Below are 18,676 nucleotides of genomic sequence, written 5' to 3'. Positions count from 1 at the left end.
GAGTGCAACTACATTTACTCATTACTGCACAAAAGCATGCTATGTGTAACTTCAGCTGGTCATTAACGGAGGGTTGTAATTAACAGTACTTTGTACACTAATCCAATTTGCTTTATGATCCTCTAACTTATGCTTATGTTTAAACACCTCATTTGCTTCCTTGTTAGGAGGTAAATTAAACGTAAGACACAAATTGCTCTTTATTTGCACAGCAATGGTGACCAAATGAGACAAGGTACAAGAGGTTTCAGTGCACTAGACTGAGAGATCAGAAGGTTATTTGAGGGGAGTAACAATCCTTTGCAATGACGCATCTTTGTTCTTTGGCTGCATGAAAGGTTCTGGCTTAATCGTCTATGCAAATCAAAAGTGACTTATTACACATTGTTTAACAGGCAAGCATTAGCAGAAGAAAACAACTTTTGATCATTTTATCCCTCCAGCTGTGCAAAAAAGCATAAAGACATCGCAAAAGCATTATTATTCAACCTGATCTCATGAGAATATGTGTATTTTTGTACATTTACTTACGTTTTCATACACATAAAAATTATTTTCATATTCAAGTGAGAATGTGTTTGAATTCCCATGTATTAATATAAAAATCGTGGCATTAATGTTTTTATTCTGTTGTATTCAATTGTCGTATCAATACATGTTTTTAGTCACATCAAGTTTATTCATCTACTTAATATGAAATAAAAATTCTGTTTGTGACTTGTGCTGCAAAACAGGAGAATTGCACAATGTTAAACAAGACGACTTTAAAACCTTAAAATGAATAAGATTAATGTAATTGTTTAACCATGTTGTAATATTTAGTTTGTTTGCTGAAGGTGTTTTCTCCTATGCAGCGACTGACAATACTCGTTATGATTTAAATTTGAAAGTTGCGCCCTCGAGAAGCGTTATGACATGGTTTACGGCACTGATATTGAACTCTCATTGGCTTTCACCTGCTTCGTCACAGATTGCGACATGCCGTGTTTCAGTGGATTGACATTTTAATTGAGAACCCGCCTTCACGGAGAGAAGCCGGATTCATATTTCATGGATTAATAAGTTGTTGTGTGTTTGTGTGTGCGGTGGTTTACCTTTTGAAGGCCATCTTCCTTGAGACTCACAATGTCAAGATCAAAGTCGGTGCGCAGACCTGTAGTTCTGTTGAAGCACAGCCGTCCCGTCAGACCGTCCCAATGAGACTTCAAGGAAACAGACAGAGTTTTTCAACAATTAAAACACACCAGGGTTCTGCACATTCACAATTTACAATCAACAAAAGGATGCAGATTTCTATTAACAATTACAAATAGAATTTTTGGTTTCTCAATGTAACCTATGTATAACATATCTGTAAATTCATTAAAACTACTATATATATATATATATATATGTGTATATATATATATATGTGTGTGTGTGTGTGTGTGTGTGTGTGTGTGTGTGTGTGTGTGTGTGTGTGTGTGTGTGTGTGTGTGTGTGTGAGTGTGTCCTTTCCAATGTGATTACGTAATGTGTGGCACAACGCAGAGCAGTGCAAAACAAGCATTTGTGGTTAAAAAGTATATAATTAATAAAAAATAGAAAATTAAATAGAAAATGTCCGATGGTTTCTCTAGATTAGACTCTTATTCCTCGTCTGGGATCATGTAGAGCTCTTTGAAGCTGCACTGAAACTGACATTTGGACCTTCAACCCGTTGAACCCCAGTGAAGTCCACTATATGGAGAAAAATCCTGGAATGATTTCCTCAAAAACCTTCATTTCTTTTCCACTGAAGAAAGAAACACATGAACATCTTGGATGATATGGAGGAGAGTAAATTATCGGGAAACTGTATTTCTGAAGTGAACTAAACCTTTAAAGCCTTTTTATATAATGCATTATAGAATAATTTAAATGCATTAATAACGCACCTTATGATGCATTGAATGATCTTATGAATAATTTTAACCACAGTTATAATACATTATAACACTTATCTATTCATTGTTACACCTCTAGAAAGTATAATGCATTAAAACAACCAATTTCAGATGGAACAAGGAATCTGCAAATATTATAGTGCATTTTAACTCTGGTTAAAAGTATTTATGAAAAGATATCATTCATTATAATGTACATTATTCATACCTTTATAATGCATTATACATTTAAGAAACCATGTGTTACTGAACGGATTGATATTTTGTGATATTGTGGTGTGTTACATGTTTTGACAGCACTGAAGCCGCTTGATAAGAAACCAGCTGATGAAAATGTATTCTACATATTAGGGAGGAAATAAGAAAAATTAATTAAAATTAATGATGTTGCCTAATTTATGTTTTGCTAGACTAATGAAAATCGTCTGTTGTGTGACTGCTGAATTGCAATTCAGTAAATTCCACCTCCTGCCATTTTAATTCATATTCCATTTCAACATCCTGTGGTGTGTGTCCAAATCCATTCAAATTCACACTCATGAATTGAATGTATTGAAAAGAAGCCAGTTTTTGTCCAAGTATGGTACACATACTTGTGAGTGCACACACACACACACACACACACACACACACACACACACACACACACACACAGAGCTTCTATTTCCTTTTTAATTACATTTTACATCCCAGCGCCTCAGACACATCTTCCCCCAAGACCTCGTCCTAATTAACGACCATCTCACTTGCAACAATCTCTAGAGACTCTGAAAAAAATTGCATTGCAACTCCTCCTCTCCATTCCTCCCTCGTCCCTAAAGCCTAGAGCTCCGCCCCCAGACAACACACACTGATCCGCAGCCCTCTCTATAACCTCTTCCAAATGAAACACCTCCGTTCTCGTTCAGGAGCGAGGACATTTCACTGGAACGTGTGTTCTCCTCTATGCCAAAGAGAGACGAAGCTCTCCACGCCAACTCCACAGCCCTCATTTTGCTCTTCTCTCATACACGGCGCTCCGCAGAGCTGTGTTCAACAACTCTAATCTGCCTATTATGAGTCCCAATCAAAGTCTCTCTTGTGAGCTGAAATAAGAGCTGATTATGACGAGCACATTCGCGTGCGAAACACACAGTGATGAGAAAGTGGGACACTGTGAGTTTAGTAGTGCAGGGCCAGAACAGATCCAACTTGCTGAAATCCACTTATCTACTGCACTTCAATGAGGCAATTAAAATGGATGGTGAATGGTGATTGTTTATCAGGTAAGATCCACTGTTAAAGAAAAAGATTGCCTCTGAATAATGATGCAGTATTTATCAGTAGTAAGAGTGTTTACTAATGAATAATTAGTGAAGGTATTTGGACACATTTAGATGTATAGGAATGTCTCTGATTAAAAATACATCAGAATGAGGATCATTTATTTATTTTTTATGGAAAGATGGCACAGGTGCACTTTTCAGTAACACTTTATAATAAGTATACAGTAACAAAGACTGACATTGTTCATATATTAATAGGCTATATACAAATAGTGAGTTCTTCATTAATTTTCACTGTAATTAACCAAATTATTATTGTTTAATTAGCTCATAGTCAAGAGTTAGATAATGTTTTTTATGCTTTGTTAACAATTTATTAACTGTAAATAATTAGATTAGGAATGGGAAATGGGAAAATGTCAAAATGGGAAAATGGGGGGCGAAAATGTCATCATTATTTGCTTTAAACCAACCTTTATTAGACATTAACTGCATTAGTATCAAGTGTTCCTTGAAAAAAGTCATTCAGCGCCTGTCTGCGGTGCCTAGCTACGACTCAAAATCCTGCCACGCCACAGAGCACCACTTACATTGTTTTACATTGCATTTATATTATATTTCTCTCAAATCATTGTTAAAGGTGCCCTAGAACTTTTTTTAAAAAGATGTAATATAAGTCTAAGGTGTCCCCTGAATGTGTCTGTGAAGTTTCAGCTCAAAATACCCCATAGATTTTTTTTAATTCATTTTTTAACTGCCTATTTTGAGGTATCATTAGAAATGAGCTGATTCAGGGCTGCGGCCCCTTTAATTTTCGTGCTCCCCGCCCACGGAGCTCGCGATTGCCTTAAACAGCATAAACAGCTCACACAGCTAATATAACCCTCAAATGGATCTTTACAAAGTGTTCATCATGCATGCGTCGGATTATGTGAGTATTGTATACTGTTATATTGTTTACATTTGATTCTGAATGAGTTTGATAGTGCTCCGTGGCTAAAGCTAACATTACACACTGTTGGAGAGATTTATAAAGAATGAAGTTGTGTTTATGAATTATACAGACTGCAAGTGTTTAAAAATGAAAATAACGACGGCTCTTGTCTCCGTGAATACAGTAAGAAACGATGGTAACTTTAACCACATTTAACAGTACATTAACAACATGCTAACGAAACATTTAGAAAGACAATTTACAAATATCACTAAAAATATCATGATATCATGGATCATGTCAGTTATTATTGCTCCATCTGCCATTTTTCACTGTTGTTCTTGCTTGCTTACCTAGTCTGATGATTCAGCTGTGCACAGATCCAGACGTTAATACTGGCTGCCCTTGTGTAATGCCTTGAACATGAGCTGGCATATGCAAATATTGGGGGCGTACATATTAATGATCCCGACTGTTACGTAACAGTCTGTGTTATTTTGGGATTCGCCTGTTCTTCAGAGGTCTTTTAAACAAATGAGATTTACACAAGGAGGAGGAAACAATGGAGTTTGAGACTCACTGTATGCCATTTCCATGTACTGAACTATTGTTGTTTGACTATGCCAAGATAAATTAAATTTTTAATTCTAGGGCACCTTTAATGTACATACTGACTTCACCCTGTGCTGCAAGATACATTAGTTTTACATTCTTAGTTTAACAGCTTGAATAAAGTCTAAAAATATTGGGAAAAATGTACAATAAATGTAGCTTTTTTCTTTCATTTGCTCTGTTGTGCCATTTTTTGATACACTAACCTCAGTGCGAAATATTAAAGTAGGCACAGCCTATATATGTTACGTGTGGCTGTGGTAGCAAGAACGATGAAGACGAAGATGACGATTAACAATACTTTACTTAGACACAGGAGTTTCCAAACAGGGTTACAACAGCATACACACATGTAGACAACAACGAGAACGGACCAGGAGTGAATGGGAACACAGGGTATAAATACAGATGACTAACAAAGGGAGCTAAACAAGGTGATGGGATGATTAACAAGACACAGGTGGATCAAATTAACGAATCAACAGAACGGGGAAACTAGGTCACAGGGGAAGACAAACATGGGGCTCTGTAACAATATAACGTTTGCCTGTCAACTTAAAACTCACCCATCATGCATCTCGTCTATCAGGAGTCGATTCAAATTTGAGCTCATGCATATATAATGTGCGTGTCCGGTGTGTGATACATGCGAGTTGTCCGAGACGCGGTGCGGTGCTGAGCTTCGTGTCCGGTGTGCAACCCCCTTAACAATACAGACTACAACAATGAATTAGCTACAAACTAATAGTTTTCTAATGATTTGTGAGTAATTTATTACTGTATACTTATTATAAACACTGTATAGTTATTACAACACTTAAATGTGGGTGTTTCATAAAAAAAAGAAAGATAAAAAAATCAACATTTTGAGAGACTGCCCTCCTCCAAAAAACGACCCAATAGGCCGTTTTTTCAAGCACCTTATTATGACCTATATTTACGTTTTAAAGTCATGCACCCTCTAGTTGGCGTAAAAATAATGACAGTGTCGTGTTACGTCTGTCATCATGAAATGATGTATGACTGTCGTTACCAATCAAAATGTTTGTTCATTTAAATGCAATGTGTGGACTTTTTACACCATTTGTCCTATTTCCATTTAGCAAAACTTGCAATGCTCTGCCAATTGAGCTACGCAAACCCAAAATATGATGCAGATAAAAGGGAATTTTTATTTCCTGTTGAAATAAAGTGACCTCCTATGGGTCATATTTCAGGGAGGTGACTAACGACTTATATAGGTGTATTGGTTGCATTTTGAACAAAAAGCTGAAAAAAAATGTGCTTTTGTAAAAGTGTGCTCTTGCCATCCGGATCAGAAACATATATCATGTACAAACCTGATTCCAAAAAGTTGGGACACTGTACAAATTGTGGATAAAAAAGGAATGCAATAATTTACAAATCTCATTAACTTATATTTTATTCACAATAGAATATAGATAACATATCAAATATTGGCTCATTTTATATTTCATTAGAGCGACACATTCCAAAAAAGTTGGGACAGGTAGCAATAAGAGGCTGGAAAAGTTAAATGTACATATAAGGAACAGCTGGAGGACCAATTTGCAACTTATTAGGTCAATTGGCAACATGATTGGGTATAAAAAGAGCCTCTCAGAGTGGCAGTGTCTCTCAGAAGTTAAGATGGGCCCTTAGACAGCACTGCATCACATACAGGAATGCTACTGTAATGGAAATCACAACATGGGCTCAGGAATACTTCCAGAAAACATTGTCGGTGAACACAATCCACCGTGCCATTCGCTGTTGCCGGCTAAAACTCTATAGGTCAAAAAAGAAGCCATATCTAAACATGATCCAGAAGCGCAGGCGTTTTCTCTGGACCAAGGCTCATTTAAAATGGACTGTGGCAAAGTGTAAAACTGTTCTTGGTCAGACGAATCAAAATTTGAAGTTCTTTCTGGAAAACTGGGACGCCATGTCATCCGGACTAAAGAGGACAACCCAAGTTGTTATCAGCGCTCAGTTCAGAAGCCTGCATCTCTGATGGTATGGGGTTGCATGAGTGCGTGTGGCATGGGCAGCTTACACATCTGGAAAGGCACCATCAATGCTGAAAGGTATATCCAAGTTCTAGAACAACATATGCTCCCATCCAGATGTCGTCTCTTTCAGGGAAGACCTTGCATTTTACAACATGACAATACCAGACCACATACTGCATCAATTACAACATCATGGCTGCGTAGAAGAAGGATCAGGTACTGAAATGCCCAGCCTGCAGTCCAGATCTTTCACCCATAGAAAACATTTGGCGCATCATAAAGAGGAAGATGTGACAAAGAAGACCTAAGACAGTTGAGCAACTAGAAGCCTGGATTAGACAAGAATGGGACAACATTCCTATTCCTAAACTTTAGCAACTTGTCTCCTCAGTCCCCAGACGTTTGCAGACTGTTATAAAAAGAAGAGGGGATGCCACACAGTGGAAAACATGGCCTTGTCCCAACTTTTTTGAGATGTGTTGATGCCATGACATTTAAAATCAACTTATTTTTCCCTTAAAATGATACATTTTCTCAGTTTAACCCTTGTATTATCTTTGGGGTCTGTGAGACCCCACGCAATGTTTAACGTCTCTAAAAATATGGTTGACATCTTTTTTTTTGCTTCATATTTTATGACTTTTCGTCATTTAACCCTTGAGGGACGGATTGGGCGGTACCGCCCAAAATGGCATACTTTTACAAATGTGTAGTTATCTCAAAAACTATTAATGCTAGAGAGATGCTTTTTTGCCGTCTTCCTCAGATTCCACTGAAAACAGCGGTATCCAGTTTGTATATTAAACGCGCTTCCGTTATTCCGCAATACCACTGCGTAAACAGGCCAATGAAAACGATTATGTTAGGCAGATTCAACACGCAACAACCAATGTAAAAATTGCCACTGGGAGGAATTTTTTTCTAACCCAATCAGAGGAAGGTTACCATGATGTATTCTAGCCATTCAGAGGACTCTGTAGCTCTGCTGTAGCCTTGTAAAAGCTCGCTGGCCTATAGTAAAAGACCGGCAGCCGGGTGTAATCAATAAGCGATTGGAGAATCAGCATCAGGTGGAGAAAGCAGAAAGCGATCGGAGTGTTACAGAGAGCGATCTGAGTATTAGCTAGCACAAAGAGATAAATTCGAGAGAGATATAGCATTATTACAGATTTGTTTTATTAAAATGGCAAGCAGTAAAAGATTTACGGCAGAACAAGCTCTGGAACAATTACTGGAAAGTGACGAGGAGAAATCTGGAGCAGACAGCTTTTACACCGATGGAGAGGCCTTGCTTTGCTCACTTGCATGTCTAGGCTGTTTGTAAAAAAAATTAATTATTTAATTGTTCTTTACACATTTGATTAAACAATAACACATTTCTGTCAAGCAAAGAGTTTGAAAAAAAAAAAATGTTTTGTTCTATATTCTGTGATGTGTGATTTTCAGTAATAAATGACAAAATTTTTTTGAAATTCTCTAGTTTACTGTACATTTTCTTTCACTCATACTTCCTTTCTAAACACATTACATGCATGCTTATGGTAGCTTAGGGGTCTTCTGAATCCATAGATACCAAACACAGGGTGTTCCATCTCCTTTACATATGATTTATAAGCCCAAATATAAAAATAGAGAAAACAGACCAAAAAGGGCTTAGTCCCAAAAATAAAAAAACGCCTAGGACTGTTTGTAAATAAAGTTAATTATTTAACTGTTCTTTACACATTTGATTGAACATTAACCCATTTCTGTCAAGAAAAGGGTTAGAAAAATATATTTTTGTGTCAAAAACTTCTCACTATTGTTGTGTGAGGTAGGATTTTCAGTAATAAATGAGAAAAATCTCATTTTCGTTTTTGAAATTCTCTAGTTTATTGTACAATTTTTCACTCATACTTCCTTTATAAACATATTGCATGCATGCTTATTGTAGCTTAGGGTCTTCTGAATCCATTGATACCAAATACATGGTGGTCCATCATCATTACATATGGTTTATAAGCCGAAATGTAAAAATAGAGAAAACGGACCAAAAAGGGCTTAGTCCCCTAAGGGTTAATAGCGACTACTAGGTAAACATAAATTTTTCACTATGACATATTTTCAGTGTCCTGTACACAGTCCTATACACATTGGTGATCCCTGGGGTCAATTTGACCCCAGGCTCATTTATCTGTATAAAACATATTAGAAATATAAACATTTTACACATATTTGTTTTAGATAATACTGAGGTCATTATAAAATGCAATTTTTGGTTTTGCAAAAGTTTTGGTGGTTCTCTGCAGTGGGTTGTAGTCTCAGAAACCCTCATTAGATTTTTGAGTTTGCTGCTTCAGTTGTGGTGTTGATCAGATGCATTTTACATACAGTATTTACAGTACATACAGTAAATGCTTCATTGGCAGAACAAAAAAGGACCTGTTTGAGGTCCTGGTAAAAAGTGAGCAGCTAGCATAATTTCACGAATCACTTCAGCACATGGGAAAGTGCAAACAAGTTTTATTCAGGATGAAAAAGTGCTTCCAGTCATTGTGTTCTTGCGTCTTCAATGGTTACCTCTAAAGAAAGACATGTACTCATCATCGCTTTGCAGCAATTTCTTTGCATGTGAGGCCATTTTGATGCAAAGCATCTGAAAGAACCATTTACTGGATCATCTTGTTGTTTTATTTAAAGAGCTATTTGAGTAGTCAATGAAGAAACATAAAGTAGCTGATACATAAAACTTTGAAAATAAAATTATATTCTGGAGGTTTTAATGTGCTGGGGTCAAATTGGCCCCAGTGGGGAACCCGCGTACCTGGTTTTTGAGGATAATACGAGGGTTAAACATTTGATATGTCATCTATGTTGTGTTCTGAATAAAATATTGAAATTTGAAACGTCCACATATTTGCATTCTGTTTTTATTCACAATTTGTACAGTGTCCCAACTTTTTTCTAATTGGGTTTGTAGATCAAGTCCATCAACATCTCCAAAGCTTCACAGTCGTTTCCTCTTCGTGAGTCGACATTTCCTTCGATAACGTTAGCCAGTTTTGATTTATATGCTGCTGAATGTTGATCGTGTTAGTATGCATGTGCCTAAGCAATGCTTCTATTGCTGGAGATTCTGTACTTTTTCAGAAGATGCATAACAGCACCCCCTATCATATGACAATGAAATAATGGATTGCCAGAAAATTCCATCAATGGCTGGGAAAGAGTTAAGCACTCAAGATAATTTTCATTTAAATATTCAATTTACAAAAAAAATTAAAAATAAAATTATAAAACGTATAGTTTCGTCCTTGATGTTTGGCTGAGCCGTGTTTAAAGCCATTGTAAAATACTCTATAAACACACACTGCATCTGTGTGTTCCTTGACAAACATTGCTGAAGAACTACTTTGCATGGTGGAAGAATTATTATTTATCAATATAATAATAATAATAATAATAATAATAATAATAAATTATTCAATTGTAGTTGCTGTGTGTTTATTTTATTAAACCTTACCAGGAATGTGCATTAAATGTTTTATAAAATCAATGATCCGCTAAGGGGGTTCAGCCACTCCGCTCCATGTCGAGCCTAACGACAGCCCTTCTAAAATCACTGTAAACCATGGCTTCACTGGGCTCATTGGATTAATCATTGATTAAAAGTGTGCTTGTATATGGTGGCCATCGCTTTTTAGGGCCACCATATACAATAAATGCAGTTTAAATTCAAAAATAAAATGATAGCCACTTAAAATGGGCATCAATGACAAGTGTTCAGCAGAGAAACTAATACTGTTATTTAAACAATATCTTATATATCTTATCTTGTCTCTGGAGAGCAGAAGTGTTTGTGACAGCAGTGCCATGAGCGATTGTCATTACCTCTTTAATGAAACTCATGAAGCGTCCTCCGAACCTCCAGGGTTTGTGGCGATGACACTGCAATGAGTTGACAGTCATCTGCGGTGCATGCTGGTACGAGACCGACACGATGTGGACCGCGTCGTACGTCAGAGCAGCATCTGTCTGGAATAAACAGGGGGGCGATATGTCAGCTGAAAGGATCTGACAAGCAGGAGGAGTGCAAGACCTGACCAGTTGACAACCCTGTCAAACAGCAAACTGGGCTACTGCTCAGGACCATTAGCACACTTGAATCAAAATGTAAGAAGACCTTTGATTCATGTCTAATGCTAGGAGACACTGTGTATGAGTAAAATGTTGTTTTTGGACGTGGGGGACGTGGTTCAAAAAGCAGACAACATTTGATGTTGTTGTCGTCTGCCTTACTGGTTTATACTTATTGTTTTGATAGTTTTCACTTTTCAAACTACTGCGGTAAAACCCTGCACTTTAGCCAATAACAGACAGGTCTGACTCAGGTAAAAAAAAAAAAAAACAATCAGAACTTCCAGTTCAGTTCAATTCAAACCGCGCTTTCACTGGCTCTTGCGTTTTGAATCAGTATCGCTAACGTTTCAATATTTTATTGAATGTGAGCTATGCTCATATTCTGATTTTAAAAGGTAATTTTGGTAGCTCCTGAAATGGGTCATACCATTGATATTACCAGAACACTGAGCAGTTTAAGCAAATACAAGGACGCCGTTATTTCATGGACGGAGCAAGAACAATGTAAGTCTTTAAAATGCATGTACACAGCTCAGTTGAATGGTAAAGCTTGTCCTCTTTAACAATACAGTTAAACTAAATGTACGAAGCAAACTGTGTACGAAGCTGAAATAACCTCAACATTAGCAACAACAGTGAAATAAGTTTGCTTGATTTATCTGTCAATCAGATGCACGTAAAGTGTAGTTCGTTACTATAGCAACAGTGGGCTACCAGCACATTTTTGGTAGAATGAAAAAAGAGCAGTTTATTTAACATAACCCGTACCCACTTTATTTTCTTACTGGCACTTTTCTATTCACACAGTTTTAATCCCACATTTCTTTGATCGAACCTCTCACTTACCCTTCTTTGTTTTTGGCCTTCTTAAAAACATTCAAATGATCTTACCTGGACTTACTTTTCAAAATTAGCAATAAAACAATTGCTCTTAGCAACAGGGATAACTAGTAGGTTTGCTTAGCATAGCATCAAACATGACAATTTATGAGATTAATATCATGTTTTGCTCCAAAATCACTGTATATACACATCAGTTGTGTTTGAAATAGCTTCTGTGTCCATGTTGCATCTTAACACATAGTGAGACAGAAAATACATTATTTTAGAAAATTCTGCAGGCTATGTCGATTAGTGTTACATTATAGATAAACATCATTCTTACAAAAATACTCGAGATGGCTTGAAGAACGCAGATTAACACAGATATATCATCTCAATCATGTTTATTGTCTTCATGTTTCATCAGTCAAAAAGTCTCTATCTGCATGTTATTCAGCTGTAGAGACATCTGATGTCCCTATAAGGGATTTCCTGGAACGTTATAAGTTTAATACTTGTATGAATCTCAATTGTGGACTTTCTGCCCAAGGGCGTGCTCTGGCTTCGAGTATTAATGAAACAGAAATTACATAGCCTCATTTTGGGTAAAAATAGAAAAATAATACTAAAGTACTTTGTAACATAGTAACTTGAGTCATATTATTTTTCAGTACTTCTACTTCAGTACTCAAGTAAATTATTTCTATAAGTAGCAATACTTTCACTTAGGTATAATTTTTTAGTACTCTTTCCACCACTGTCTTTAACTGATAGCTAGAATTGGTCTAATATTTAAAGAACAGTAAGTGTTTGACAAATCATTGTTTCTAACTTTGTGCTGCAAAATTAGAATTCAACTTATTGCTAATATTGTGTAAAGAACATTTTAAGACTCACTTGTTTTGCTGTGTTTCATTACACACGGGATTCACAATGTAGCATCAAGTTTCTAAATGGTTGCATTTTGCGAACTTTATTCATGTTAGCGTGACTAAGTTTTGTTTGTGTTTCATCAAACGGTAAACACTCCAAAAGTGTAACGAAACAGCGCTACTCGATCTGTGACAGTTGTTTTTTTTTTTTTTTTTTTTTTTACATGTATTTATACTAATGATGTTGTTATGCTTATGTTATTCAAATACCATAGATTTCTAGAAAACAGTTATTTTTTACTGTGATTGTGAGGAGCCGTAAATAGTTTTACCTGTGATTACCACAATCTCCAAATGTATGAAACTATGGAAGAACAGTTGTGAATTTTAATGAGCAAATACAAAGCAGTCCAATTCCATAAAACACATAATGTAATATAACATTAATAGCTACACTAATTTGTGAAATACAACAGCAATATATTGATCATTATTAGTTTCTGTCCCCTCCACTGGTGCTACCAAATCAGTGCTATCATGTTAGTCTGAAGCCCTGACTTTGATGGACAAAGATAAGGGAATCTATCTGTAGAGTCCATCGAGGAAGTACAGCACAAGACAACAACAGGAGGCCATTTTAGCATCTGTAACCACTGTGACTGGAGTCAATCTCTTTCCACTTGCATGAACAAGTCATGCTTCTGAGCTAAATCCAGCCACAAGTTCTCACTGAGGCGCACTCAATCTACAGCAGTCTATGGGTAAGCATAAGGATTGTCAAACCCAACTTCCTTAAATCTGTTCTTCTATTTCCATGACACTAATTTCTAGTCTGCTGTATGCTCAAGCATTTCTCAAAACCTCTCTAAACAGAATGAAAAGGCCATATACATCATCTACCTTGATTCCTAACAAAGTCAAGCAGATGGAGAAATGGGAAGACCTCTACTCAGAACCATACTTTAGGACAGGGATAGGCAATTGCAATCTTACTGTTTAGCTCTGTCTTAATACAACCAAAACTGAAAAATCAAAGCAAAGTCTTCAGGATTACTTGAATATTACAGGCAGGTGTGTTTGATTAGTGATGGAGCTAAATTATGCAGGACAGCTGCCCTCCAGATCAGAATCGAACATCCGTTCTTTGGGTTCAATTGGTCCAAAACAGTTTACAATGTATTCCCCTACATGGCTGTCTAAAAAGTTTTATTTCCCACTTTGAAAGATGGATAAGATATATCTTGACCAACTCCAGGAGAAATGCTGGGAGCAGCATAAAAGTTTGTACCTCACCAATCGGACCAAGGCTTTTGATCCCCCAAGCTCAGCTCATCAAAGAACTTTAACATCTACTGCGGCTTGAAGCAAAAATGTGTCTGCACTCCAACCCTCTTCGGGCTGTTTCTTTTCATACTCTTAAAATATTCCCTCTACATCAGGGATGGGCAACTTCAGTCCTGGAGGGCCTGCAGAGTTTAGTTCCAACCCTAATCAAACACACCTGAACAAGCTAATCAAGATCTTCAGAATTACTATAAACCTACAGACAGTTGAGTTTGTATCAGGGTTAGAGTTGAAGGACTGAAGTTAGCTATCCCTACTCTGGATGTATCGGGGTGTCCAGTTCTGCTCCTGGAAGGTCACTGTCCTGCAGGGTTTGGCTCCAACCCCAATTAAAACATGCCTGAACTAGGCAATCAAGGCATACTAGAAACTTCCAGGCAGGTGTGTTGGGGCAAGTTGGAGCTAAACTCTGAAGGACATTTCCCCCTTTAGGAGCAGGAATGGACATATACCTTCTGGAAATCACATGCAAAAGAAAAACACAATAATGTTTGTCTGCTGCCTCTCATGACCCAAGCAAGAACCAAAATATATTCAACAATATTATATTTTCAGCTCAGCTACTGTCATTAGCCATAAAGCAACAGCTCCAGCATACACTGGACTCATTCTTCCTGCAAAGACTTTGGGCAATGAATAACAAGCAAGTAAATAAATGGAACACCATCCACTTTCCCGGCCTCTAACACATCCTACTGTAACAATCTCCTGGAAGGATGAGGGCTTGAAGTGTGTACATTGCTCAGGCCATGTGAGCTGCTCTGAGCTTGTCTGCAGGAAGGATGGGCATTCATTCAGATGTCCTTTATATCGACCTCGCCATTGGCTTCTTATAACTAGGCAAAAAGTTATTGTGATATGACAGCTGTTGGTATCAAGAGAGTGTTGGGAACATTAGACCACATGGAGAAGTATTTTCAGTCAATAGCTGGACTGGCTAAACTGTGGACAAATTTAGTTGTTTCAATGGACTGTATTCAAACATTTGACGCACAGATGGATGTGGGAAGGAAATATATGCCTCGCATCAGTCTTGTTAGCTGTCTTACAGATGCAGTAGTACCACCTAAGGTGCATATTACAGGGTTTTTCAACCTTGCACAAAAGAAATAAAGCAATCTTGATAGTCAGTGTATATGTATATTTGAAACACAAATGCATTTAGCAATGAAATGGTGGCACTGAAAGCATTTCTTTTTCTATAATAAGAGTACTCTACTTCAAAATAATCAGAAATTCTACAGCACGGCGTAGGAGTGTTTGAACTACTGTGAAATAGATTAATAGATAATTGATAATTGAAACCAGTCTTTATGATATAATGGTTTCAACAATGGCAGCATATAAGGCATATATTTGGGATTATTAAATCTGAACTGCTGCAATCTAAAGGATTCTATTACCTAGCCAAAAAGTAGATATTGTATCCACATTGCTCTCAACCATGGTAATTATTATTATTACAGACACCTAATCCATCTGAAACAGTCTTGGAATATGTTAAGGAAGAAATAGCTCTTATAAAGGTTATTTTTTAAGACTTTGGATTAACTGAATAAATGTGGCTATGGATTCAACTGGATACAGTGAAAGTGGAACCTTTTCAAAGCTTTTGTGTCATTGTTTAATTTGGCATTTATTTTGTGGTTAGCTGGCGGTGACATTCAGGGAGAAAATGGAAGCATACCGTCATGATCCCTTCCAGGAGACCGGAGTCTGGTTTTGGGGGAATCTGCCTCTCAAGGGACCATTTCTCCACAATAGAGGCAACCTGAGGATTGTCCACGTTTAGGATGCGGAAGCCGGTCATATTGACGCCACAGAAGCGGTACGGCTCCAGGTTTATGGCCATGAGATCCTAGAGGAAGAGCAAGAGAGAGAAAAGATCTCATTTAACCGTCCTGAATCGAGCTTCATTGTTGCTGGGTGAGAGGCTTCTTGTCTCTTTGTCCCTTAATAAAAGCAGGAGATAGAGAGGGGGGTAAAAAGAAGATAGACAGAGCAAAAATAAAAGAGATTAAGGATAATACCATGCTTTCCAGGCCGCCTGGGTACAGCCAGATGAAGCATAGTGGGACGTACACCTCTTTGCCAGCGTGTATGATATCATAGACAGTGAGCCAGGAGTCATTCGCACAATAGCTGATTGAAACAGTTATTTCCTCTGTAATCCTGTCTTCATTGCTCACATCCAGCGAATTGAACCGTAAACACTTCACACCGCTCTGAATGCCGACCTGACACTGAAATGTATCACTATGTCTGGGCATTCAATGCTTTTTAACATTGTGGATTCTTCAAAAAAGGATCTGAATTACACATTCTCAAAGCAATGATGTGGGATGAAATACTCAGAAAATTAAATTGCTGGGGTGGAAAATAGCATTAAGATTAAGTGTAAATTAATCGAGATCTTTTCGTCTGAGGTCAAAGCAATAGCAAGAAGGCACAGTCATCTAACATAGGGCTCTGAAAAGCTGAGAATGAATGGCAAAATGAGCAAGACCATGTTCATTGAAAGACCTTCCCGTAATGTGCTGAGTCTAATTAACACTCTAGAACAATACCAACACACACCCACACTACGCATGCTATTGTCTGAAGTGTTATTCTGAGAACAGTCGCTCTGTTTCTTGTACCATCCTACATATTGCCAAACATGTTGGGGAGGTGGGGGCGGCAAAGAAATGCGGTAGAACATAATAGACTATTTCATTAACACCCTGTGGGGCTGGAGCTGCTGGAAAAGCACATGCAGAAAAAGCCTTGCCCCAAGAAACAGCACTTTTTGAACTATAACATAAATGATTTCTGCTTGAATGTAAATGGAAGTCTGTTTTATGGCTTGTATCTTAATGTTTTACTGTATTAATGCTTCATTAGTGTGTAAGCGATGATTGATGCTCAAATGCTTAGAATGTAGCCGCATTCCAATTGGATTATTGTAAAAAAAAAATATCATTATGTGAATAGCAGCATTGTTCATTTTATTATGTCTCAGATGGCGGGGTCATCTGAGCTCCCCTTGTATATTAAATGCAGTTTGATTGTGGAACTTGGTTCGGGTCCCGCTGCTGCTGAGGCACAGCGGCGATCTAGATCATGGGGATCACGAATGGATTTAGCAGAGGGGTTAGAGACAGGCCCAGTCTTATCGCTGCCTTCACCTGCTAGATCCAGCACCTTTTCTCAGAGTTCAGAGGCACGCTTTGCAGTTCCTTCCACTCTGGGTGAGGCGCCGGTGGTTCACGTATCCAGCTCTGAGGAGTTGTATGTCGAAAGCATCGATATTTGAGAGATTCAGGACTCGCCATCCCACTCTCCCGCATATTAGGAGCTGGTGGAGGTTGTGACTCATGCTGTTGCCAAATTAAATCCTGAATGGCCAGCAGAGAGGCAAGATGTTCATCCCAAAAGCAAATCAGATGAATGCTTCCTGCCCTCATTAGCACTTTCCTCGAGATCGTGGAAAAAACGAGCCTCCTGCCGAATGCATACTCCGCAAACTACTCGTTATTCCTCGATAGTGGAGTTCAAAGAGCACTGTTATGGGGTGATGCCTCTAAGGTGGAAGAGCCCCATAACCACAGCAACTTGAGAAATATTCGATAATATATGACAAACTGTTATATCCACCAGGTGGAGTGCCCATGATCTCCACCAGAGGGCACTCCTGACTCTCTTGATTTCCCATCATGTTTCCCTTCAATTCCCATAAATCATTTCCAGGACTCATTATGTTGTGATTAAGTTTATCTGTGTCCCATTATCTTGTTAATCTCTGCCTATATATATGCCTGTGTTTTCACTCATTCTTTGCGAAGTCTGTGTACGGCCTCTGGTTATCGTGTTTTGGTTTTTACTTTCTGCTTGGTTTCCTGGATTTCCCTGTTTGTCTGTGTTTTTCTGCCCTGTTTTTCTTGTTGAATCATCTGCCCTATGTTTTGACCTATTGCCTGTTTTATTGATTGTGATTCTGGATTGCCCTAATAAAGCTGCATTTGGATCTTCAACCCAAGTCTCGGAGCAGTTTGTAACATAAATATGTCAGGTTCCATAGAAAAAGAAGTTATGAAAATATAAAGTATTGTTTTTTTATGCTCTTCAGCTATGCATTGTGTTGTGAGGGCATAAGAGCATGTAAACAGAGATAAAATATATGCATTGGGCAGCACTTTTGCTTTCAATGTGGACAGAAGAATTGCTTGTTGCTGAATCTGGTTAAGACACGTTGTTATAGTCAAGAAAACAAATTACTTAGTACTGTTACTTTGTATCGCAACAATCTGAGAATAAATACACAATTTACTACAGTGCCTTACTAGATTAATTAGGTCCTAAAGGACTTTTAGAGGTGTGGAAACAGGAATTATGTGTTACGGAACTGTGTAATCCTGTATATTGTTTATTTGGTTTATTGTTATATGTGTGTGTGTGTGTGTGTTTTTTTTTTTTTGTTTTTGTCAAGCGGGATATCACGGGATGGCTCCACCTCTCTCTGCCGGGATTGGGTTACAATTACTGAGCAAGGGTTTAAAACCATCTCTTCCGTTTCCTGCCGGCGAGTTGTTGCGGCTTCGGGCCAGTCGCACCTCTCCTGCCTCTTCTCCAGCCGCCAGACCACCTTTTTTTTTTATGTTGTGCATTAACCTTGATTATGTTTTTTTTGGTTACAGTGAAGGTGTTCTGTAGGGATGACCTGCCCTTTTCTTTTGAAACTAAGTTCGCTCTGTTTTTGCTAGGGTAGTAAGGGTAATTTGTTGTATTTTTA

The 18,676-nt window shown here is 37.8% G+C and overlaps 1 protein-coding gene across 1 annotated transcript in view; it reads right to left on the bottom strand.

The window, feature by feature from the left end:
- grik3 (glutamate ionotropic receptor kainate type subunit 3) overlaps positions 1-18,676 on the bottom strand; it is a 177,608-nt gene that overhangs the window by 57,817 nt on the left and 101,115 nt on the right. The window contains exons 6-8 of the mRNA XM_067391507.1: positions 15,593-15,763; positions 10,619-10,762; positions 1,095-1,202 (exon numbers count right to left, since the gene is read on the bottom strand). Coding sequence (XP_067247608.1) covers positions 1,095-1,202; positions 10,619-10,762; positions 15,593-15,763 — 423 coding nt within the window. The remainder of the gene's footprint in view (positions 1-1,094; positions 1,203-10,618; positions 10,763-15,592; positions 15,764-18,676) is intronic.

The sequence above is a fragment of the Chanodichthys erythropterus genome, chromosome 2, assembly GCF_024489055.1.
Source record: "Chanodichthys erythropterus isolate Z2021 chromosome 2, ASM2448905v1, whole genome shotgun sequence".
NCBI classification, from domain to species: Eukaryota; Metazoa; Chordata; class Actinopteri; order Cypriniformes; family Xenocyprididae; genus Chanodichthys; species Chanodichthys erythropterus.
The sequence above is the reverse complement of the archived record's forward strand: the minus strand, read 5'-3'. Positions and strand labels throughout refer to the sequence as shown.